General features: G+C 42.4%; 1 protein-coding gene across 2 annotated transcripts in view; it reads left to right on the top strand.

Moving 5' to 3' along the window:
• Positions 1 to 24,820, top strand: part of MND1 (meiotic nuclear divisions 1) — a 101,922-nt gene that overhangs the window by 64,979 nt on the left and 12,123 nt on the right. For both annotated transcript variants that reach the window (XM_068269576.1, XM_068269567.1), the window contains exons 5-7: positions 7,728 to 7,802; positions 7,970 to 8,084; positions 20,529 to 20,573. In XM_068269576.1, the coding sequence (XP_068125677.1) occupies positions 7,728 to 7,802; positions 7,970 to 8,084; positions 20,529 to 20,573 (235 nt within the window). The remainder of the gene's footprint in view (positions 1 to 7,727; positions 7,803 to 7,969; positions 8,085 to 20,528; positions 20,574 to 24,820) is intronic.

Genomic DNA, 24,820 nt, shown 5'->3' with positions numbered 1-24,820 from the left:
ATGCAGTGCGGCGGACCGCATCACTGCCGCCAGTGACGCACCGCATCACTGCCGCCAGTTTACGGTGTGAAACCAGCCTTAGACTGTAATATTAGGTACACACGATACAATTTTCTGGCAGATTTACCTGCTATATCGATTTTTTTTTCCAGCATGTTCGTTCTGATCTCCATAGAAGTGAATGGAAATCAATCGGAAAATTGATCAAAATTCAGATCAGACATGTTGGAAAAAATGAATCTGGCAGGTAAATCTGCCAGAAAATTGTATCGTGTGAAGAAGTTTTTTCCCTGGCCAATTGGCCAATTTTATCATACATTCTATCACCGCTGATTTCCATATCAGGAATAGTTTAGGTTGTTTAATGCTGTGGGTCAATTAATGTGCACTTTTAGACTTAATGATATTCCATAGAGGAAAAACCTTGGCAGAGTGTGGTAGGGCTAGAACTGTTAATTGTCTTTGTTGCAGTGATACCACCTTATTTAATTTCTCAGAAAAATGACAGTAAGTTTGAGGGACTTTAGATCCTGAATGTGACATTTATACTCCAATCGGAAATTATTGCCAACACCTCTTCTGGTGATAGCCAGTGATAGAGAAAAAATCATCTGCTGCATATGCAAAGTCTGAAACAGCAGGAACCAGAGTTTGCAGGCATTTGGGCCTCTTGCACACTGCAAATCGCAAATACAATTTGCGATTCCGATTTTCACTGCATGCTATCAACACAAGAAGAAAAAACGCAGCATGCAGTACCAATTAAAAATTGGGAACGCATGTAAAATCAACATCAACATGGCAAATTGGAGTTGCATGTGGTGTGCAAGAGGCCTCAATCAGACTTGACACCTGCAAATGTTTGGTTCAGCCCCTGCAAATTCCAGTTCCTGTTCAGCTAGAATTTGCATATTATTATTATTATTATACTTCTTAATCCTCACTAGTGATCATTGTAAAATGTACCTTACTTTGTGTCCAGTTGCAAACTGTCACAAGTAGGAGATTTAAAGGGAAATCTCCAGAAATGACATGTAAAAACATAGCAAGTCACATTACTTTGCTGTTTCTCATTCTCCAATGCTCAGTTTATGCAGGAAAGCACACTGAATTGTGCAGTTATTTGCTCCTATGCTATCCGGGTCCTCTACAATGGTTTCACATGACAAGCTCCATGAGGAGAGCGCACTTGATCTCTGAGCTGCTGCAGAGGTCCATGGCTGCGTGATCATTTAAACTATGGGGAAGTCTACTGCAAAAGTACAGCATGTAATCTATGCAGAATTGTGCGCACGTCCCTGCAAAAACTCTGAATTGTGGAAAAGTCACCCTGTTAAATGATAGGAGTGAGCTGTACTTGTTATATGGGATGCATGTACTGTAACAGCTTTTGCTAGACACTGACACTATTAGGCACATAAGTGACAGCTTCTGTCTTGTCGGCAGTATAGTAAACATCACTGATAAGCAAATTACAGCCATAAACGTTTTCCTGGCAGAATAGGGGGAGAGATAAAAAGGTAAATAGTTCATATATTTTAAGTCTTGGACACTTAACAGGCTGCCACTGACTAGAGACAGCAAAACCTTAATGATTTAATAAATTATATTAATTATTAATGATTTAATAATTAACTTTGTAAATAAAAGAAAATCATGGGAGATATATATTATATATATATATATATATATATATATATATATATATATATATATATATATATATATATATATATATAAAAAAATTTATTTTTTTTTTATTTTTTTTTAATAATTTTTAGGAGTAAGAGGATAAATATAATGGTTTATCTCATCATTTTATTTTCACCTCGGGTTCACTTTAAAATTTGGATCAGAGGGTACCTAGTTGAAACAAGTCATAAAGCACCAGACCTATAGGCTCTTGATATGTTAATCTGGTCTCTCTCACTACCTGATAATGATGTTTAAAAAATGCGGTCCAAGTATGCTGAGCAACTTCTGTTCTCCAGCCTTGGAGAACATCAGTAAATCATATGCCTTGCTAGACTGTGTGGGGTGAAGCAGCGCTGGGTTAATGAAAGAAGAGAGAATATTTTAGTCACATTATACAATTGCCTAAAGCAGTGCAATTGGAAGTAAACTTAGAAGTGCTTGTACATGCATTTTATTTCCTGTAACAGTGCTTGGGGAACCTTGAGATGTGAGGCACTCTCATAAGCAAGGTTTTTCTTGTCATAATTCATAGAAGTATACAAAACCGTATAGCGCACACAGTTGATGCCTTCAGCTCTGAGGGAGTCTAGTAGTACTTCTCTGTAGTGTCTTAAGCAGATGATAAGCCCACCACAGCCAACAGTGAGGGGCTCTTCAGATTCAAGGAACCTAGTAACCGGGTCTAGCTGTGCAGATGGGAAGTTTAGGGTCTCCATCATCGCAACAATCACTTTTACCTCAGTTCCAGCCTCACACACAATAACCTCAGATAAAAGAAGTAGCCTCCATAGTAAATTCCAGTTCCAGGGAACATGCACTCTCCTATGAAAAGTCCAGTAAACATTAGGGTATATGTGGGCTGTCCCCTTAGCTTGCTCAAGTTCCTGATGAGTCTTAATGATGAAACTAGTAGGGCAGTTGAGAGATGGACACTTCTCACACACAAGAGTTGAAAGCCTACAGATATACCCTACTGTGTACTGGACACTTAATTGAGTGTGCATGCACCCTGGACCGTTTGAAGCTTGGATCTGGAGAGTCCCCCACTGTTGGGAGTGGTGGTGGGCTTATCATCTGCTCAAGACGCTACAGACAAGTATTTCTAGACTACCTCTGAGAGATGAAAGCACAAACTATTTGTGCTATATGTTTTTGTATATTTGTATTCACAGATTTTTAGATTTAATATGGAGGTGCAGCACCTACTGTATATTGTTACACATATGTGTTTCTGTTGCTTTCTTTCATACATATAAAGCTTTGCCACCTCCCAACCGGCAGCACTGATTAGTGAGACTACAGATATACAATGATGACCTGGTAGTAACTATTTATTATTATGTATTTATATAGTGCTGACATCTTCCATAGTGCTTTGCAGAGTACATATTCTTGTCACTCACTAACTATCCCTTAGAGGTGCTCACAATCTAATCCCTACCACAGTCATATGTCCATTGTAGTCTAGGGCCAATTGCATGGGCAAGCCATTGAACTTATCTGTATGATTTTGGGAATGTGGGAGGAAAACAGAGTGCCTGGAAGAAACCCATGCAGACACAGGGAGAACATACAAGCTCCTTGCAGATAGTGCCCTGGCTGGGATTCAAACCAGGGCCCCAGTGATGTAAAGCAAGAGTGCTATCCACTATGCTGCCCAGTAAAGCTTGTCTAGTGGTAGCCCAGCCTGGCAAGTGATCCACCTTTCCCTGATCAAAGCTCATTTGTATGCTATTTATCTATCACATTTTCCCACTTGACCAAATTTTAGCCCTCGTTTAACAACCCTAAAATCGGCCGCCTCCTGATGGCCTGATCACCTTTATGATTGAGTCAGTCAGAGAATCAATGCCTTGCCTTTAGTACACTTAGGCCTCAATTCACTAAACTTATCTCCTGTCTTTAATAACTCTTCTAGAGTTGTTACCATGGTGATCAGGCATGTAGTATTCAGGAAACATTTTACCTCAGGCAAGCCTAAAGTTAACTCTTCTGTCTTTAAATTAACTCTCCAATCCTTAAAATAACTCCAGAGTTAAAGACAGGCTGTTAACTGCGTGTGAAATTAACTACAAAGGAGGTAAATTAACTACAGGAGAGGTAATGAAGAGGTAAGATAACTCTCTCACTGTGTGGAGGTAAGTTTTCTCTTGCCTTATTATCTCTAGCATGATCTTAGTGAATTGAGGCCTTTGTCAGAGATCGTATTTCTATGCATACATATGATTTTAGTATCATCTGAATGCAGTATATAGTTTTAATTAGTAGAAGCCTGGTATCATGACCTTTTATGCCTCTCTGTGACATGTAGTGGCTGGAGCCACCTATATAGACTGTTATCTCACCCCTTTGCCATATCCTTAACCCTGACCTACCTCGTCTTCTTGTCCCTATGTGTAAGCCCTTACTGTCTGCATTCGTCACAGCGACGTTTTCTATGGCTGGAGTTGCGTTTAAAAATAAGTGGTTACCGGTAATTCCTTCTAGTACCATGTATCACAAACCTCTCCACAGTGTTTCTTTTCCCATGTAGTTTAATGCTTTTCAGCTATGCTCTTACATCTTGTCTCCCGCTGTTCATGTGTTACCACAGGGAGTTGAATGAACAAATACAGAAGCAGCCGAAAGATGTCCTGAACTGAAATGTCAGTGACTTCTTACATTCTTCCCACAGCAGCCACAGGAAGAAACCTGGGAGAGCATTACATAGGTCACATATTTCTCTACTAGTTAAGACAGGAATACAGTACACTGAAAGGATATGCCAAGTCCTTGGGAGGCTGCATGCACGCTTCTGTCTGATGGAGAATTGTATGGGAAAATCTAGTGTACTGCACTGTAGATAAACTGACCTCCTATGAGCACTGCTGTTAATGAAGTGTAAATGCATAAAGTAACTGATATGTTTTAACACTCAACAGTTTTTACAATAGTGATTCCCTATTTGGAAAGGTTTGAGCTGTCTGGAATTGCTGATGATGATTTTCAGAACTACTTGGGATGAACAAACTTCCATCATTATCTACTAAAAGACGCTGTTTAGGCTCGATTGTTAATTTTATAAAGAAAATGTGACCCATTTTTCCATTGAGGGTTAGTTCACAGTGATCAGTTGCATTGCAGAATAATTCTGCATGGCAACTCACTGCCCATACAAGTCTATGGGGCTGTTCACAGTACAGCGCTCTAATGGATCACGTTATTCTAACTCGCTGCATGCAGGCTTTGTATTAAAGTCTATGTCTGGTCTCCATTGCAGTTCACACTCATTAGAATGTGTGCATTATGTAACTGACCACTGTAAACCTAGCCTCAATGTTGTGGGGTCTATTTCACTCTTTAGAGCACAGACTAACCAGCAAGCTCATGGTGAACCAGAACTCATTGGAGTGTGTGAGGGGCAACAATGGTCCTAAAAGCCCCCTTACTAAAATGCTAAGAAAAACAAAAGTTTGCTTTCTTAAAACAGAAAGAATTTGCGATAATTCAGGTTGGAGTGAGCTTGAGATGTCTCCCAGTGCATCACTGCTGAATATATGCAAATTAACCATTGTTACCCTTAGAAGCTAAACACACCTCCAGAACCGCTGGAATGCAATGATGTGTCATCTTGTTAATTTGTACAGAGCCAAAATAATCCAACATGCATACAGACTGTTTCGGATTGTTTGATCCTTATCAGTGCATGGCATGGATTAATTTGGCTCTATGGAGTAGGGCTTGTAACACCGAGAGGTACAGACTGACCAGCAAGCTCATGGTGAACCAGAACTCATTGGAGTGTGTGAGGGGCTACAATGGTCCTAAAAGCCTCCTTACTAAAATGCTAAGAAAAACAAAAGTTTGCTTTCTTAAAACAGAAAGAATTTGCGATAATTCAGGTTGGAGCAGTGAGTGCAAACTCAGTCGTGTAAGGGGCCATAATCTAGTCACGGGACAAATTGTTTATTTATTGAACAATTTGTGTTCTGTGTTTTTCTTGTACTGTGAGTGTGTTCTCTGGGCTTTAACTGTGCCCAGCCTCAAACTGACAGTGTTTATACCAGACACACTGTCACCGGGGTGCTCCTCTAGATGGGAAGGCAGTGCGTTGTCAATCTTTTACAGCTTACAGTGGAGCACATTTGAAGTTCTCTAGAGCCACATAAAATGGCAAGATGGGCCGGGTTCGACCCACAGGCTTTGAATTCAACACCTGTGCTTTAGAGGGTTGAATGTGTCAGATGTTGGCATCTTGTTTGAAGTGTTTTATTTTTTTTACACCATATAAAAACCTGTCAATCAGAAATTTTGTTCCAATTAAGAGCCCCTATTCATCTGACAAAGTAGGTGTCTGTAAAGTGACTAATGTGGTGATTTGGGCTTTTTTTGTGGTATTTGACCATAAACCATTCTTTTCATCAGTATCCATAAAATTAGGTTCCAAGTGGTGCATTGTGTAACCTGTAAAAACAGGATCGCAACGGATGGGAAAAGTCGCCCCCCCTGCATTACATGTGTGATGTGGTGCATGCAGTAAAGCACACAGTACATAAAAAACATGCTTCTTTGCAGCTGTAAATGCGCACACGGTGCAATGCTGCACAGCATGCCTCACGTTATTCGAATGGACCACACTGCTGATGTGCTGATATGAACGTACCATTACAAAGTGACATTGAGTTTTCCATGCAGTTATATTGTCTGATGCACCATGTCAGTGTGAAAGTAGCCTAAACTATAGAATTTTTGATTCATCTAAAAGTTTTTCATCTACAAAAAAATTGCATCCAACCATAATTATATTTATGTAATTTCTTGTTGAATTTGGCTTGTTGAATAGCGTAGCCGCGCTCCCGTCCTTGAACCAGTGCAGCTGCACGGCCTGCGCAGTAGCATGGAGCCGCTCGTGCACTTTTTACCAAGATTGTGTGGCTAGTGCTGTAGAGAATGAACCATTGTTACTGATCATTTTCCAGTTCGGTAGAGATTGATTGTGTGCCTTATTGGGTCATTATTCTCCCATATATTGCCATGCTGGTCTGTCCCACAGAGGAGCTCCCAATTAATCTTCCTTGAGTTTTCCATTCTAGTTTGACTGGTCCAATAAATGGGAGATAAACTACAGGGGCCCATACACCTAATGATTTACCCGCCGATATACAGCCGATTCGATCACAGTGATCGAATCGGCTGTGAAATCGCCGCGCACACTGCTGACAGAACGATCGATTTCCATCCAAAATCGATCGTTCCAGTCGATCCATCCGTGCGGAAGATTTTTCTCGATCGCCGGCGGGTCGGGAGTGCGTCGATAGCGTCGTTCGAATGCCCGACGACCGACGCAATACAGTGGGTATACATTACCTGTTCCACCGGCGCGACTCCCCTGGTCCCCGTTGTCTTCTTTCCGCGCTGGGTTCCGGACCGCTGCAGCTACACAGAACTTCCTGTCCCGGCAGGAAGTTTAAACAGTAGAGCGCCCTCTACTGTTTAAACTTCCCCTGGACAGGAAGTTCAGTAGCTGCAGGAACAGTCCGGAGCCCGGAGCGGAGAAGACAGCGGGGACCAGGGGAGTCGCGTCGGCCGAACAGGTAATGTATGGGGGGGGCAGCAGCGCAAGCTCCACAGATTGTGATCGGTTTCAGGCTGAAATCGATTCACAATCTGTTTGCAGTAAAGGTGGCCATACGATCCCTCTCTGATCAGATTCGATCAGAGAGGGATCTATCTGTTGGTCGAATCTGATGGCAAATCGACCAGTGTATGCGGATACTGATATACAGAGGAATCCAAAATATCTGTTTATTGACCTATGGTGATCGTCTAACACACCCAGTTACTAATTTCCTTCAGTCCAAACATCTGTGTTATGCTGAGAGAGATGGACAAAGTCAAATGTATATTTTTCTCAAGGAAATGTTTTTTTTCTTCTCCTAGAAAGTGTAGTTGGGCTGTAAATTTGCCAACTTTTCTGGATATTCTGTTCCCTCAGAGCAGATAGAGAGTTTTTTTTAAAAAAAATAAAGTTTTACACAAATATTATTGTTCAGTTGACAGACGCAAAGCAGAAGAAGAAGAGCCTAGCGAAAAGTGTTGAGGAAGCAAAATGTGGACGTGAGGATACAGTAAGTAAAATTCAATTTGATCCTTTTACTGATCCGGTTGTTGCATCCTTTGAGTTGTTTTGCCTTATTACACAGTAATCATCTTAGTAGTAAATGACAAGCAGTTTGATATTTTAACTTTTTTTTCTTTAATAAAAAGTAGTAATTGTACAAGATCCTGTCTATAGGAAGAAAGATCAAAGCTGGCAGAGGAGCTTGCACAGCTGAGAAAACAACGGGACCAGCTAAGCGTAGAAATGGACAAATACAAAGAATGTGACCCAGATGTTGTAGAAGAAATCCGTAAGTGCTTCTGTACTACTTCTAGGGTAGCCTATAACCTGTTATGGGTGGGGGTAACATTTGGAATACAGTAAAACCCGACTCAACTCCTCAGTTTATGAAATCACCGACTCTGACTCAGACTCCAGACTGCTGGGGAGCCGGAGTATACATAAAAAGATGTGGAAAACATTACTTTGAACCTAGCTTGTGTAAATTATTACCTGTTAACAGGTGCAACCCTTATACCTCAGTTTAACCAAAGCAGATAGTATGCCCCCAACACAGCATGTGCAGATAGTATGCCCCCAACACAGCATGTGCAGATAGTATGCCCCCAACACAGCATGTGCAGATAGTATGCCCCCAACACAGCATGTGCAGATAGTATGCCCCCAACACAGCATGTGCAGATAGTATGCCCCCAACACAGCATGTGCAGATAGTATGCCCCCAACACAGCATGTGCAGATAGTATGCCCCCAACACAGCATGTGCAGATAGTATGCCCCCAACACAGCATGTGCAGATAGTATGCCCCCGACACAGCATGTGCAGATAGTATGCCCCCGACACACCAAGTACAGATAGTATGCCCATTAAAACAGCATGTGCAGATAGTATGCACCCCAACACGGCATGTGCAGACATTGTGACCCTAACCTAGCAAGTTGTATTTGAGCCTTAAAGGAATACTGTAGAAGGGTCGGGGAAAAATGAGTTGAACTTACCCGGGGCTTCTAATGGTCCCCCGCAGACATCCTGTGCCCACACAGCCGCTCACCGATGCTCCAGCTCCGCCTCCGGTTCACTGTTGGAATTTCAGACTTTAAAGTCTGAAAACCACTACGCCTGCATAGCCGTGTCCTCGCTCCCGCTGATGTCACCAGGAGCGTACTGCGCAGGTCTAGTATGGTCTGTGCCTGCGCAGTAAGCTCCTGGTGACATCAGCGGGAGCCAGGAAACGGCAAAGCAGGAGCAGTGGTTTTCAGACTTTAAAGTCTGAAATTCCCGAAGTGAACTGGAGGCGGGGCCGGAGCATCGGTGAGCGGCTGTGTGGGCACAGGATGTCTGCGGGGGACCATTAGAAGCCTCTGGTAAGTTCAACTCCTATTTCCCCGACCCCCCTACTGTATTCCTTTAATGTCACCCAATGGCCTGCAAAAGCCTGCAGCATAATCTTGCCCATAAACACACGATCACTGCAGCAAAATATACAGTACAACCCTCCATTTCCCCTCCGCAAATGTAAACCTAACATTCCTGCACAGTACTGATCAAAATATGTGATTATACTTGTTACAAGTCATCCCCTCCACCTGGTAACCACTTTTCCCAGCCGCCTGAAACACAATCCCCACATGCAGAGCAATCAGTGTTCAGAATACAGATTTGTAAAAGTCCCCCCCAATATATAGTCACATGAACTGCAAATTATCTACCCCTACACGCACACGCCCTTTGCATTACTTCTACCCCCCCCCCCCAACCATGCCTGTAAAATTCCCAGCAGCAGCCATTCATTCACGCGGCACCAGAACAACATCTTTGCACCAGACAGTGAAGCATTCCCAGATGACAGCCTGCTGTCCAATTGAACAGCAGTGTCACCTGATGTGATATTGGATTGGAAGCCAGCGAATGACTGTTTTCTGGCTTCCATGTGGATAGGTGGTGCCAGCACTGCTATTCTATATGCTGCAGACCACATCTTTAAGTACCTTAATACATTTTGTGAGTTGGGGGAGGGCAGCGAAAAAGCCTCAGGGGGCCGCATTCAGCCCGCGGTTCTTAGTTTGAGGACCACTGGCCTAATACTTACCAGGGCTGTGGATTTAGTACAAAAATCATCTGACTCAGACTCCTCAGTTTATAAAACTACTGACTCCAGGTACCCAAAATTGCTTCGACCTCGACTCCAACTCCATAGCCCTGTTAAGAGTGCTTTGCTATACAGTACAAGCAAACATTTTGTAAAATTTTGACTTGGTATACAAGCAATGTCTTAATATACAAGCAAAAAAAAGCATACATCCGTCACGTCATCACAACTGAGCTGATAGTTCTTCTCCCTTTGGTGCTGCAGGATTGTGTAAGGACTGTAATGTCACATTTTCATGAAATGCCCAAAAGTAGATAAAAGTAACTGTCACTGGATAAGTTCCTTGTTAAAGCCACACAAAAAAAAGTGGTTGGGGCGAGCCAACAGATGGCAATGATTCTGTTATAGTGAAAGTCTTGTTTACATTTTTATTAAATGCTTTTTTTTTTTTTACTATAATTGTATTTGGATTGTGAAACGAATCACCTGTGTTTCCATTAATCATTAAAGGGAAATTTGTTTTCATATGACTGCTTTGGATTACAAGCATGTTTCCGGAACAAATTATGCTTGCAAACCAAGGTTCCACTGTACTTGCCTCAATACTGGGAAGTGGATGGTCCTGAGCCTTCCCAGATTCCACTGTCTCACCACAGGATCCTCTTCTTCTGGCCTGGCTACCGAGGAAAAAAGCTGTTTACAAGTCGCTTGGTTCTACTGGGCAGGTCTTGGTTCTATTACCCGGTCCTTACACTTAAATCGAACCGAAGCTCGGGTTCAAAATCTGCTACTTACTTTTTAGAGAGGCCCCAGGCTTCCCTCAGTTTTAAAGTCATTGGGGGTTGTTGATAAAAAAAAAGCCAGATACTTACTATAAGGATGGGGACGGCTTTGGGTCCTAATGGGCCTTCCCTCTCCTCTCCCGATGCCCTCGGTTCAGCTCAGGATTCCCTGTTTGAAACCCCCGCCACAGAAGAATTTGGAAGTCTTCGGGAGCTGAGTCCTCCTGAAAACAGGCGGCTCCATACTATGCACTCATAAGCAAGGCCGCTCATGCGTGCGCAGTATAGTGTGGCCCGTCTTCCGGAGGACTCGGCTCTTGAAGACTTCCGAAGCCTGCCTTAGGTGGTGGAGAAAGCATTATTTGACTAATTTAGTCAAATACTGCTACGGGGATCCTGCGCTGGAACAGGCACTGGGAGAGAAGATCTAAGGCTCATTTGGACCCAGAGCTTTCCCTCTACTTAGGTAAGTATCTGGCTCCCGGAGTATCTGGCTCCAGGTGCCAGTCATCTTTACTTTTACATCTGCGCTGCTGCATCCTCACATGGCTTCTGATGTGTGACCCGATACGCATCATGTCACATGCTCGCAATGGGGAACCGTAGAGAGCAGATGCAACAGGCAGCTGCAAAAAAGTGAAGAGGACTGGTGCCGGGAGCTCTGGTAAGCGGTTTGCTACTTTGTATTTACGGTACTTTTTGGATGTGTGTACGAAGGTTTGTATTATGTTCAGGCCCCCGGTTGCTGGAACTCTCAGGCTGGTTTCAGACTGCCGTCCAGGGAACGCACCATCGCAAACATGCCATTGGGGATTACTGTGTTAGTATGCAGCAATCCCCTTCTGGCTTACAGCCAAACAGGAAGTGACACTCGCTTGTACTCCCTTTCTGTTTCAGAAATACAGAAGTGCACGGAAGCGTTTTGTAAAAATATGCTTCCGCGCATGCATGCCGTAACGCCGCTGCGTGAATTTTTTAAACTCCTTGCATCGCCATAGACTTATATGACCGCACGTCGCTGCATCGCCACACGGTAACATTGATCTGTCCTTGCGGACGTCGAATTGTGCTGCACCATGTCGGTATGAGCGGCCCCATAGACTTTCATTGGGCTGCAAAAAAAAAAATATACCGCACTGTGCTGCCTTAGTTTGAAAGCACCCTTAAACCAACCATAAATAAGACATATCCAACATCAGGCAAGCCCCTTCTGTGATGGATAACGATATCCTACTGTATTATCTTTCACTGTCAATGGTTTTTTTGTGTACAGTATATTTAGAAAATTACAGCACAGTGGTTAACATTAAGGTGATTGACTTCTTTCTGTGCACCGGTGAATTATGTAGGTAATGCTTGCTTATCCATGCCTGATGCCATCCTTTCATGTAAATGGCTTAAATTAATGACTGTTATTTTGTGTCATTGGAAGTGTTATTTAAAGAAAAATGAAATGTAGAGGTGCACATATTAATGTGTGTCCTCATTTTATGAAGCGTTAAGATGAAGTGAAACTGTGCATTACTCATATTAATTACAGCGTAGGGTTGTTATGAATAATTCTATGTGCTAGATGTGTGTGTAGGTGATCAATGTCTATGTAAATGGTGTTTATACCAACGTCATTCAGAGCCATTTCACTTTGCAGGTAACATAGTAAACACATGATTATAGTGGAACTCTAATGTATATGTACATGAAATAACATATAGTCTGGTGCCTGGCAAACAAGACTTTTGAATGTGTGAGGTGGCCTGCTTAATAGTTTTGCCTTAAAGCAAACATGAAGTGAAAATCAACTTGAGTGATTAACAACTAGTCGTAGAACTAATCCTGGAGTCCATGACACGGTTTCATTTTAAAGAGTAACTGTCGGGCATAAAATCAAAAACCAGTTATCTATTTTTATCTGGTAAACAAGTAATAAGGATGCTAACCAGTCAATTCAAAAGTTAAAAATCACTCTCACTTTTCTTCTTAATAGAATATCATTTGCCAGGTCCCCTGGCTCTTATTTGATACATCTTCCACAAATGAGAAGTTGCAGTTTTTAATTTTTTTGTTGTTTACTTTCCTCCCCTCTTCCCTAGGCCTCTTTCACGTCTATCAATACGTGCAGGAGCCATTTCCTGCACGCGTTATATGCCCTGCGGCGTGTCGTCTGGAATCAGTGGCGGTAGCTATTAATTGAACCCGACGGAAAACGCCGGCTCCCGGATCGACGCTGCTAGGTGCGTCGGAACCGCAGCGTCGGGTGTGAAAGGTAAAGTGAAAGTCTATGGACTTTCACTTTACCTTGTTTAACGCAAACAACTGCCTTTGCGTTACAATGCAGTAAAGGGCTGTGGTGTGAAAGAGCCCTCAGACATAACTAATGCAGCCTGATTGGCTGAAGTTTAATTCACTCCCGGTTTCCCCTCCCACACCTCTTTTCCTCTCTGATTGGCCAATATTTATTGTGCTGAGAAAGTAACTCAGCTGAAATCTTATCCATACAAGTCTGCAAAGTCATACAATGATTTGTGACCTTACTGCAGAGCTGTGTGGGAGTTTTTGAAGACTGAGAAGAAGCCATGCAAGCATACTAAATCAGAAAGCTGAGAGGAAACCGAGTAAGGGAGGAAATGACATCAGGATTGGCTCCAAACACAGAGATTCCAAAATGGCAACTGACAGAAACAGAATTCTCTTTACTTACTATATAAAACTCACTGAAATCAACATGTGGACAGCGCAATAAATATGTAGATAGAGCATGTATTTATCTACTAATTTATGTGTTTCTGAGATAGTATGGCTAACAGCTCCTCTTTAAGACTTGGAAAGCAAATCTGTGTGATGACAGATGTTTCATGTTCTATACTTACCTGGGACTGAGAATCTGTTGTTAAAATCGCACAAAAGTAAACATACCAGTGCGTTAGGGGACATCTCCTATTACCCTCTGACACAATTTCGCCGCTCCTCGACGCATTAAAAGTGGTTAAAAACAGTTTTAAAAAGTTTGTTTATAAACAAACAAAATATCCACCAAAACAGGAAGTAGGTTGATGTACAGTATGTCCACACATAGAAAATACATCCATACACAAGCAGGCTGTATACAGCCTTCCTTTTGAATCTCAAGAGATCATTTATGTGTTTCTTTCCCCCTGTTCTCAAGCACTGAAGTTTCAGGCTGCTCGTTTCTTCCTGCAAACAGCTTTGCCCTTGTCTGTAATTCTTCAGTATGTGAAAGCCCAGCCAGCTCAGAGGACGATTTATCCAGCTTGTAAAAGATAAGAGAGAAGAGAGAAGCTGCCCTAAATAAATAATACACAGGGAGTGTGCATAGAGGGGCCTGGAAGGGGGGAGTTCATAGCAGAACCACAACACTGAAGAACTTGGCAGCCTTCCAGACACAGGCCGACAAGTCTGACAGGGGAAAGATACATTGATTTATTACAGAGACTGTGATAGTAGAAAGTGCTGCAGTAAGCCAGAACAGATTAGAATAGCTTTTGGAACTTGTAGGATGATAAAAAACAGGATGCAATTTTTGTTACGGAGTCTCTTTAAGCCCCCTTGAGGCCGCTTAGTCCCTGACCGTCTCCCCGGATGGCTCTTGTCCCCTGCAGTATGGCCCGGTATCCTGGCCGAGTTGCGCTTTATCGCACATGCGCAGCTGGCCTGTAATTACATGAGGGTATACTATTCATGTACAGAAACAAAGTATAAAATCAGGACTTGGACAAGCCAGATTATTTTAGAAGTCTTTCCTGGGATTTAACAAATGAGAAGCATAGCATCCAGGGCAGACTACAGCTGTGTGAGGTTTACTCCGGCAGAACAGCTCAATTCACAGATCTGCCTCCACACCACACACTGTGCCAGGATAAGAGGTGCTATGACCACATCATCACAGATTATCTGCAGCTGGCTCTGTATATCTCATTGTAAAGTTATTCTTCTTTGGGCAGCCTATGTCAGTCACATAATAACTTCTTTTCCCTTTAGAATGTTCTGCCGTGAGGTTGCCCAGTCTTGCCCCTCACATTCTGAAGCAGCCTTCCATTTCTCACGTTTCACTAAAATGCACATCATAAACCTGAAAGGATGCTAAAGGTCTCCAAAACCACCTATTTTCTGGAAGCAGAGGCTTGTGCTGATTTTGAATTCATCAAGAAGGCCGTGCACATGTTTATTATTTTAGCGTGTGGTTTAAAAAAAAAACAAAAAACTCACAATTGAGACATTTGCATGCAAATACAACCAAACTCCAACAGGCCTCTATATATAAAAGAGCATCAAGTGAAAGCCATTAGCTGGCAGCTGATTAATGATCACAGTATTTGGTTAATTGATCTGTCTTTAGTTTTCTAGTTGCTGGTGCTCCAGGGTGATAGAGATATGCATGTGTAGTAGATGTGAGCATTAAGCGGTTCATCCTGTGCAATATGGTGACTTGTGTACCGGCATGTTCACTAAACTCCAAACCATACAGGAATTCTAAAGATGCTGATTCTGGAAGCACTAATTCAGCCATTCATATTCTTAATGCATATCATAGTACAATTAATTGCAATCCCTATGCATAGCAAATCTGTGTGTTTTGCAGTGTGTATACTGAAAGTACCTGGCTGTCTGGCTCTCCATAGCTTCTCTTCCCATTTAGATGTCATTGTCTTATGACTTATGTCTTATGACTTATGTCGTGTTTGAGGCAAGCCACATAATTTTTCTATGTTTTATTTAATTTTAGCCTTGCACCTCTTATCCTTATTGTGTGCATCACACTCCCATCCCATTCAGGTTGGAGGGATTTCCTCTGGAGTCACACGGTGGATGCCATTGTGACAACCAGTTGATATTTGACCTAAGAGAGCGACTATTCAGTCCCATTAGGACACCCTGAGTGGAGTTGGGATAATAGTCTCCACCTGCCACAAGTGGCTGGTTACCCGTATTGCAACCTTCCTTTGTGAATAGCTTCCTTTTGATTTTATATACTATCCATTAGCTACTATCCCATTTGGGATGACATTGTCTCTCTTTTTTCCTCAGGGTGTCAAGACACCCCACTCTTCCTCTGTATTGTTGAAGGTCAATCTTTGTGGTCAGCTGTCCAGCTCAGCCATAATAAAGGTGGCCATACATGTAATGATTTTCCCATTCATATATGGCAGATTTGATTACTCAAGTCTGCTAGAAATCCATGCTGCAAACTATGTCCGGTCAATGTCCGATCAATTTCTAACCCCAGACAGGATATATCACTTGATCGGCAGTGGATAGAGAGCTTACACTCACTTGTCTGCTGGTTTGTGTCTTCTCTCCATAGCCGACGGGTGCTCCTCCCTGAATCCTCTCCCCAGGCACCTGTGTCGGCATCTAGTGTTTGTCACGGGACACAGGCACCCTGGAAAAAAGAGAGGGAGGAGCACCCAGAATTTGTGTGACCATGTTAGGATTCTGCTGTGCTGAGCAAAAAAAAAATCCATGAGGTTGAGCTAGGGCTTTAAAGAGAACCCGAGGTGGGTTTGAAGAATATTATCTGCATACAGAGGCTGGATCTGCCTATACAGTGCAGCCTCTGTTGCTATCCCAAACCCCCCTAAGGTCCCCCTGCACTCTGCAATCCCTCATAAATCACAGCCATGCTGCTGACAAACAGCTTGTCAGAGCTGGCTGTGTTTATCTCTATAGTGTCAGTCTGCTGCTCTCCCCGCCTCCTGCAGAACTCCAGTCCCCTCCTGCATCCCTTCCCTCCCTGCTGATTGGAGGGAAGGGACGGGGGCAGGGACTGGAGCTATGCAGGAGGCGGGGGAGCAGCTGAGACTGACACTACAGATGTAAACACAGCCTCACAGCACGGCTGTGATTTATGAGGGATTGCAGAGTGCAGGGGGATCTTAGTGGGGTTTGGGATAGCAACAGAGGCTGGGCTGTATAGGCAGATCCAGCCTCTGTATGCAGATAACATTCTTTAAACACACCTCGGGTTCTCTTTAAAGCACACCTGAAGTGAGAGGGATATGTCAGATTCCATATCCCTCTCAGGTCAGTTGTCCTTTAAATGACATCAAATGAAATCAATTGAGTGGTGATAGCTGGGAGCAGCTACAGTTTGGGGCTATTTCAGTGCAGTAAATATGAATGTGTTTCAGTCCATCAGGGAACAAATATGTATGCAGAAAAAGGATGGGTGTGGATTACTGCAGTTAACATTGCTGACGTTTAATCCTCCTGTAAATATATCCATCAATAGTATACACTGGAGTAAATGTAAATGATGTGGCTTATGTTAAAAAAAAAAAAAAAAAACTACATAAAGCCTATAAAAAGCATGTGTGATAATTGATGTAATTACAGTGAGTCCCTATGCTGTATAATATGTTAATCAGTCAGCTGAATATACAGTGTGCAGCGAGATGTCCACAAGTCAGTGAATGAGGCTTTTCCCCCCATAGGTGTTAGACAAATTTAAATTATGCATTGTCATTTGTTTTTTTTTACAGGCTTTCTTTTTAAGCCCGTTGCTCATAAAATTATCATTACACAGCACAATGCAGTAATATTACTGAACTGCACAGAGTAGTAATCCTATAATCTTATCATTATCTCATCATGGGAGGGACTGACAGATAATAGAATTCCCATCTTATTGCTGGCATGTGATCAAGACAGCCAGCTTCTGTACAAGGCCATATGTCATATCTCTTCTCCATTAATACTCTGCAGATTGGAAATCCACTCCTGTTTGTAGACATTAAAACTTTGTAAGCTGTCAGCCTTTATAACTCAATATTTCTTATCTAAAGGGAGAAGGGTAAACCAATATTCTACAAATAATTGAAAAAGTAACCTAACGATTGCAACCTACATTCTACAGAGTTTTCAAAATCCTCAATTATAATACCTTAGGTGCCCATACACTCGTCAGATTGGCAGCAGACAGATGAGAAATGCATCTGATGATCTATCTGATGCGTTTTTAGAACATTTTTTACCAGGATAGAATTCCAATAGATTTCAGTTTGAAATCTGTTGAAATTCGATCTGATGGCATTTTTTTGCCATCAGATTTCCATTAAGGCCAATGCAAACTGATAAGCAATCTCATCAGATCGACCTAAATTTTCCACCCTGCTAGTTCGATGGAAATCCATCGAAATCGATCGAAATCGGCCGTCGATCGGTCGATTGGCCAACCGATTTGCGATCGATCGATCGATCGATCGATCGCGATCGATCGGTCGGCCAGAAAATCGGCTGAGTGTATGGGCTGCTTAAGCAAACCTGAAGTGACAATTAATTTATGAGATAATTGATTGTATCTGTAGTACAGCTAAGAAGTAGAACATTAGTAGCAAAGAAACAAGCCCCATATTGTTTTCCAGTACAGAAAGAAAAAAAAACTTCAGTTTTCTATGCAAAAGAGCTTCTCTGAGCTCTGGGTCAAATACAGTCCTCTTTTCTGAAGCACTTAAAGTGAACCTTTAAATGGCAAAGAAACAGTGAGAGACAGCTTGTGATAAGGTTTTACTGCAGGAAAGATCAAAGGGTCATTACTTCTGCTTTGTTTTATAGTTTAAAAGATAAGCATAACTCTTCGCAATGGTGAGATTTTCTATAGAGAAGTAAAAGCCCAAGGTCATGAACGCTGAATGTAATGCTCCCTTCTGACCACTTTTAATAAGCTCTTTTTAATTTAGAGGCTTTGAAACCCAGAACTAGAATAGACTTTCCGAGTTAAATTGATATTATGTCTCATGCCATTTCATTTGCCTCCAGACCTAAAGCTGCCTGTAAACCTATGGTGATGATACACATGGGCTCTGATTCTATAACTTTCTCTCCTGAAGATGTTTTCCCACTATAGTAACTGAACAAGCAATAAGGTACCCTGACGTGTCCCACATTTATTTGGAGATTTAATGCAGTATTGTGAGGGAGGGGGGGTTCTTTTCCTTTTTTCTTTTTTTTTCAATTCATGTTGTTTGAAATATATCATTATCTTCCCTATTGTTTTTGTGAAACTGTTATAAGTTCCATGTGGAAAGGGTGGAGCCAGGGGATGACTCTCTGCAGAAGAAGCAACTTCCACTTTACTGCTTGCTCTATTTTGTGCACAAATCCTTGGGCCATGAGACTGATATTTCCAAATAAAGTTTTCTCTGCAACAGTTGCTTCAAAGAAGAAAACTGTCTCGGTGGCTGCATGTTTTCCTTTACGAACAACGCAAAATCCAGGGCGGGAAACAAGTCTTTTAAGATCGATTTTACTTTTTAAGTGCTTTTTTTTATTTCAAAGGTACTAAAAACACATTTTTTGCTACAATGACAAAACATTTTGTGTGAGAAAACGCAGGAGAAATGTATGCAGTATTTGATCAGGGCTAGTATGACTTCCAGGTCAAAGTTGATCTGGCATGTCAGAAAAGCTCAGTCAGAGCAGCTGGGGGTGGAGTGATGGGGGATTGATGGTGCAGTACTGCACTGAGCAGTACAATGCTAGTTCCATTGATTCTCATTGGATTTCTGCTAACATTTATCAAGGTCCTAGTGGGAAATGTGGAAGCAAAGTTATTACTACCTGACTGATTGCTTGTCATCTCTGTCACAAGTCTAGCATGTGAGCACAGCATTAGGCCCACTCACAATTAAAAGTAACTTTTAGGCCAATTTCACAGTGGTGCGGTGTAACGCGGCTTACTGCACTGCAATGTACCGCCTGTGCGGCAGGAGTGTTGCAGCACAACAGGTTGCGCCATCGCTACACCACACTGCATGCACAGTATAATTAAAAGTGAAGCATACTTTTAATTGACTGTATGCTTCACTGTTCCCAGCGCAATAGGAACATACCGTGCAACTGGAGCATAACAAGCAGCGCCACTGTCCCAATCCGTTGGGTTCCTACTGGCACAGGGAACACAACACAATGGGCACTGTGAATGTATCCTTAAAAGATCAATAAAAAACATGGGCCAACCTCATACACTTTAGTGACTATTTGCTGATACTGGGGTCAGATTGAGGTCACCACTATGAAAAAATAGGCAATTGGTAACGAGAGGAACTACTATATATAAACATTAATAAATATTCAGTATCGTGTTTACTGGTAGCATAAGTGGTTGCACTGTTAACGGGAAGAAAGTGACGTTGCCTGTACCTGGGGTTTTTTCATGGCCAATCAGTACAAAGAAAACACTTCTACTGAACTCAACCCTTTCATGGATTAATATCCCAATGTATTGATGCATTTTCAAGGAACGTTGCTGGTCAGCTGCTGTGTAACCACTTCTTGAAAATGCATTAATAAATTGGGATATTAATCCATGAAAAGGTCGAGTTCAGTTGGAGTCCTTTTGTACTGATTGTATCTGTATAGAGGGGTTGACAAGCCCAACTTATGAACTCCCTGCTGAAATTGAGACCACTGAATCGGATGCAGATTCTGAACAGATTACAGATTCTGGCTTCTTCAACCCTCCACAGTCAATCGAGTCCCTTAGTTTCCTCCCGTTCCCCTGTCTTGTGCCGATGTGCCTCTCCAAAAGCTCGCCGACTAGAAAGTGCTGAAGTGGAGAATTCCTGATCTTGACTGTTACTGATGATTTAGGAAATGTTGAAGCAGAGAATGACAAATCTGCATCTTTAAATTGGTATTAGTTATTCAGAAAGTGTTGAAGCAGAGGATCAGCACAACAGCCAGGCAAATTACATCTTTCCTAAAGGAAATCCACCATGGCACCTTCCATAGTCTTCTCACCATATGTTTCCTTTGAAAGCTGCATGCTTTAACATGGGTAATTCATGGTTTTCATTAGTCTTTGCTTTCCTGGTTTTGGTTGAACTTTTTTTTTCTATTTTTTAGGTAAATCTAACAAGGTGGCTAAAGAAGCTGTTAACAGATGGACTGGTAAGGTTTGCCGTAATACGCTTATTACAACTGAGGAGGAGACTGCTATTATTTTACTATTATTTATTATTCATAATTATTAAATATTTTAAAGAGGAACTGAAGAGAGAGGTATATGGAGGCTGCCATGTTTATTTCCTTTTAATCAATACCAGTTGCCTGGCAGCCCTGCTTGTCTATTTCTCTGCAGTAGTATCTGAATAACACCAGAAACAAGCATGCAGCTAGTCTTGTCAGATCTGACTTCAAAGTCTGAAACACCTGATCTGCTGCATGCTTGTTCAGGGGCTATGGCTAATAGTATTAGAGGCAGAGGAGCAGCAGGGCTGCCAGGCAACTGGTATTGCTTAAAAGGAAGTAAACATGGCAGCCTCCATATACCTCTCTCTTCAGTTCCCCTTTAAGTTTAATGATGGCAGTGGAATTTAAAGGATGCATTTTTTTTTATTTTATTTGTTTTTAACTACAGTTATTCTGTTAAGTATATTTTCAGCCATAAGGGGCTTGATTCACAAAAGGGTGCTAACTCAGCATGCCTAAAAGCTTTGGGCATGCTAATTACGGTGATAAGCAGTTAGCACGCCCAAAGCTTTTATAGATTGCGTGCAAAACGTTGCACTGGGTGCAATCAAACCGTCGCACCGGGTGCGCTTAAAACGACGCACAGAGCAACGTTTTGTGCGCACTGCGCATCGCTAAACTTTGCACGCGCTAACTTAGTGCGTGAAACTTTGCGCGTCCTGAAGGGCTTTAGGCGTGCTAACTAAGTTAGCACCCTTTTGTGAATCAAGCCCATAAGCTTCGAGGTTGTCATTCTGATCCCTGCTTCATTGCTGAAGTTTGCCAGTGTTTACTTACTCATTCTTCATGATCGACTAAGTTTATTTTTGCAAGGATTTTAAGGAATCCACATCTTCAAGATGCACGTCCGTAAGACAGATTGTTACCAGGGCTTCGGGCTCATTCACACTTGTGCGCTTTACAAGCGATTTCATCATCCCTGAAAATCGCTAGCCTTTGAACAACGCTTGTACAATGATAAGTATATGGAAGTAGGGCTGCACGATTTTCCGGTTTTAAACCGAAACCGCGATTCCTGTAAAGACGATCTGGGGACCGTCAGTATCCGGCGGTTTTCGGTTTTTAGTGCCCGCTGTGCCCGTGCTTGGCCGCAAGGTCCGCCTACCGCTGCGCGCCGAAGAGAGACGCCGTAGTGCATATTTCATATGGTAATGAGCCGGGGGGGGTGGGGGGCGAGTCCAGTCCAGAGCGGCACAGGGCTTCTCCAATCGCTGGAAAGCAATGGAATGACGGAGGCGGTAGGCGAAGCTGTGCGCTCTATATAGCTCCGCCTACCGCTGCCGTCATACCATAGCTATCCAATGATTGGTGAAGCTGTGTGTGCCGCTCCGGACTGGATTCGCCCCCGCCGCCCGGCTCATTAGCAATCATGAATATGCACTGCTTCTGCGGATCCGCCCCCCGCTGCCCGGCTCGTAAGAGTCCCGTACGCCGCACATTAGTACTACTGCACACACACTTAAGTGAACAAAATAAATTGAGTTTTACTCACCTGGGGCTTACCTCAGCCCCCTGCAGCTGATCTGTGCCCACGACGAGTCGCTCTGATGCTCCGAGACCCGCCGGCGGCCACTTCCGATTTCGCTGTCAGGACCCGTCAGGCTGGGAAGGTGGCCGTTTCTACGTGTTCCCAGCCAAAATAGCACCCCTATGCGGCCATATGGCCGCATAGGGGTGCTAGTTTGGCTGGGAACGCGTAGAAACGGCCGCCTTCCCAGCCTGACGGGTCCTGACAGCGAAACCGGAAGTGGCCGCCGGCGGGTCTCGGAGCATCAGAGCGACTCGTCGTGGGCACAGATCAGCTGCAGGGGGCTGAGGTAAGCCCCAGGTGAGTAAAACTCAATTTATTTTGTTCACTTTCAGCCGAGGGTTCATCATAGAGGGCTTCAGGCTTTATAAATGTGCATTGCCTGAAATGCAGTGCGAATGCACGGCAAATTTTTCTGACGGAGCCCGCCACAGCTAAAGCTTGGTTTGGGAAAAAAAATCGTGAATAAATCGAAATCTCATGGAAGTGTTATCATCTAAGCGATTTGCTGAAATGCAAACGCGCTGCCTGCAGCATATTCTAAACGATTGGCGTTTCAATGTTAAGTATGGGAGCGCTGGTAAATCGCTCTGGAAGCGCCGGCCTGTTCATAATCAACAGAGTATTTCCAGCAATTTTTCTCCATCAAATCTTGCAGTTTTACCCACAAAACACCTTTTTCCTGTGCAGATGTCATTTCCTGTTTATGGAAGACAGACACAGCTTATTAAACTAGAAATCGCAAAACGCTAATCGCTGAAAAAATGCTTTCTGTACAGTGAAAAATCACTGGAAAATCTCTAAGAAAAAACGCTGGAAAACTCCAGAAAATCGCTCAGCGTTTGCGATTGCGTTTAGCAATTTCTAGTGTGAATGTGCTCTTAGGGCTCAGCCACACTATAAGCGCTTTTCTGAGCACTTGTGATTGATTAGAGCTTATCTGTTATGAAGCGCTTATAGTGTGGCTGAGCCCTTAGTGGGTTGCCGGTACAGTAGGTGTCTGGGTATACTGCATTATTTTACCTTAGTAAAGCCAAATAATTTTCTCAGTAAGATGGCAAAACCTCTTCTAGAAACTCGGTTCTCATTGTGTGGTACTGGTACCCCAGATACTTCTGATGGCTCCGGGGGTACTTGGGCTTTATATAATTAAGTATAACAAATTAAGAGTTTTAGAACATGATAAATCCTATATAAACAACACCAGATTGGTATTTTAGCTAATTAAAAGCAACAAGTTTTCAATCAGGATGATACCATTTATTGGCTAACTAAAAGAATAAGAATAAGCAAGCTTTCGGCTTTTCAGCCTTCGTAGGGCTTAAATCCGACGAAGGATGCAAAGCCTAAAGCTTGCTTATTCTTATGCTTTTTAGTTAGACAATAAATGGTATCATCCTGATTTAAAACTTCTTGCTTTTACTGATGGCTAACGGTACAATACCCTACTGCTACTACTAGCTAATTAAAAGTAATAGTAAATGGATGGAAAGTGTTTAAAACAAATTTGAATGTACTACGATTAAATAGATCTTTGTCATGGGGTACTTGAGGTGATCTTTACCAAGCCAGGGGCACTTAGTGAGCACAGGCTTTCAAAAGGGGTACATACCAATAAAATGTTGAGAAACACTGTGAAGCACAAAAAGGTTTCCAGTTTGAAGCTTCTTTGGGTATAATGTTTGCAAACATCAAGCAGATATGCAGCAATATGTTTAGAATATAGATTACAAATGTTGTTGGCATATTTGGAATTCTCGCTCATTGTATAATGCACAAAACATCAAATATTTACTTAAAATTATTGCAGAACATCTTATGATCTATAGGTCATTTTTTTTGGTTTATGCAATAAATTCACGATGGTGACATGGCTTCCGTCATAGTGGTTCAGGTGCAGTTAGTAGAGAGCGAGTGGTTTTGTAGAAGGTGGACATGGTGAAGATGTTTGCCGGGTGCAGGCTTTAATAAAACCGCACATATTTGCAAAACTTTAACACGTTTTGTTTGCAGAAGTATTTGGCCAAATTTTCCATTGTGTTTTCAGCTTGTTAGGTGACCCTAGTAAATAGCTGTGAGATTCACCACATCCTGTTTCGTAGAAGGGCACTGCACGCATACCAGCATGCTACATAGTCTGTGCAAAGCCAGTGAGGGACTTTGTTTTTACATGCAGAAAAATGGTCACATCAGCTTTCGAGTGGTCAGCTTTGTCTTTTACCAAAAGTCCTGCAGTAAATACAAGTGTACGTGCACCTTGCAGCATGCTTTCACAACATACATAGACTTGGTTCAGTTTATGCATTTTTTAAATAACAATTTTAACTATTCATAAAAATAATTATTTCTTAATACTAAGCTGTTTGTTACAGGTTCCCCAACCAGCCATCCCTATAACTCTACCCCCCCCCCCCCCCCCCAACTTATTGGAAATGTAATTTAGTCACAAACTAGTCTCCCTATATTCTGAAATTACTAAAAGAATTAAGCACACCCCTTTCCCAGTAAGTCAGTTGAAGAAAACGTGATGTCGGAATCATGTAATCACACTGTTAGATAAACAGAAAATGCTACCCCGTTCATGAACAGAATAGCCCCAACCAGTTCAGATGACCATACACTTACTGATTTTTTTCTG

This window comes from Hyperolius riggenbachi, chromosome 1 (genome assembly GCF_040937935.1).
Source record: "Hyperolius riggenbachi isolate aHypRig1 chromosome 1, aHypRig1.pri, whole genome shotgun sequence".
NCBI lineage: Eukaryota > Metazoa > Chordata > Amphibia > Anura > Hyperoliidae > Hyperolius > Hyperolius riggenbachi.
The sequence above is the reverse complement of the archived record's forward strand: the minus strand, read 5'-3'. Positions and strand labels throughout refer to the sequence as shown.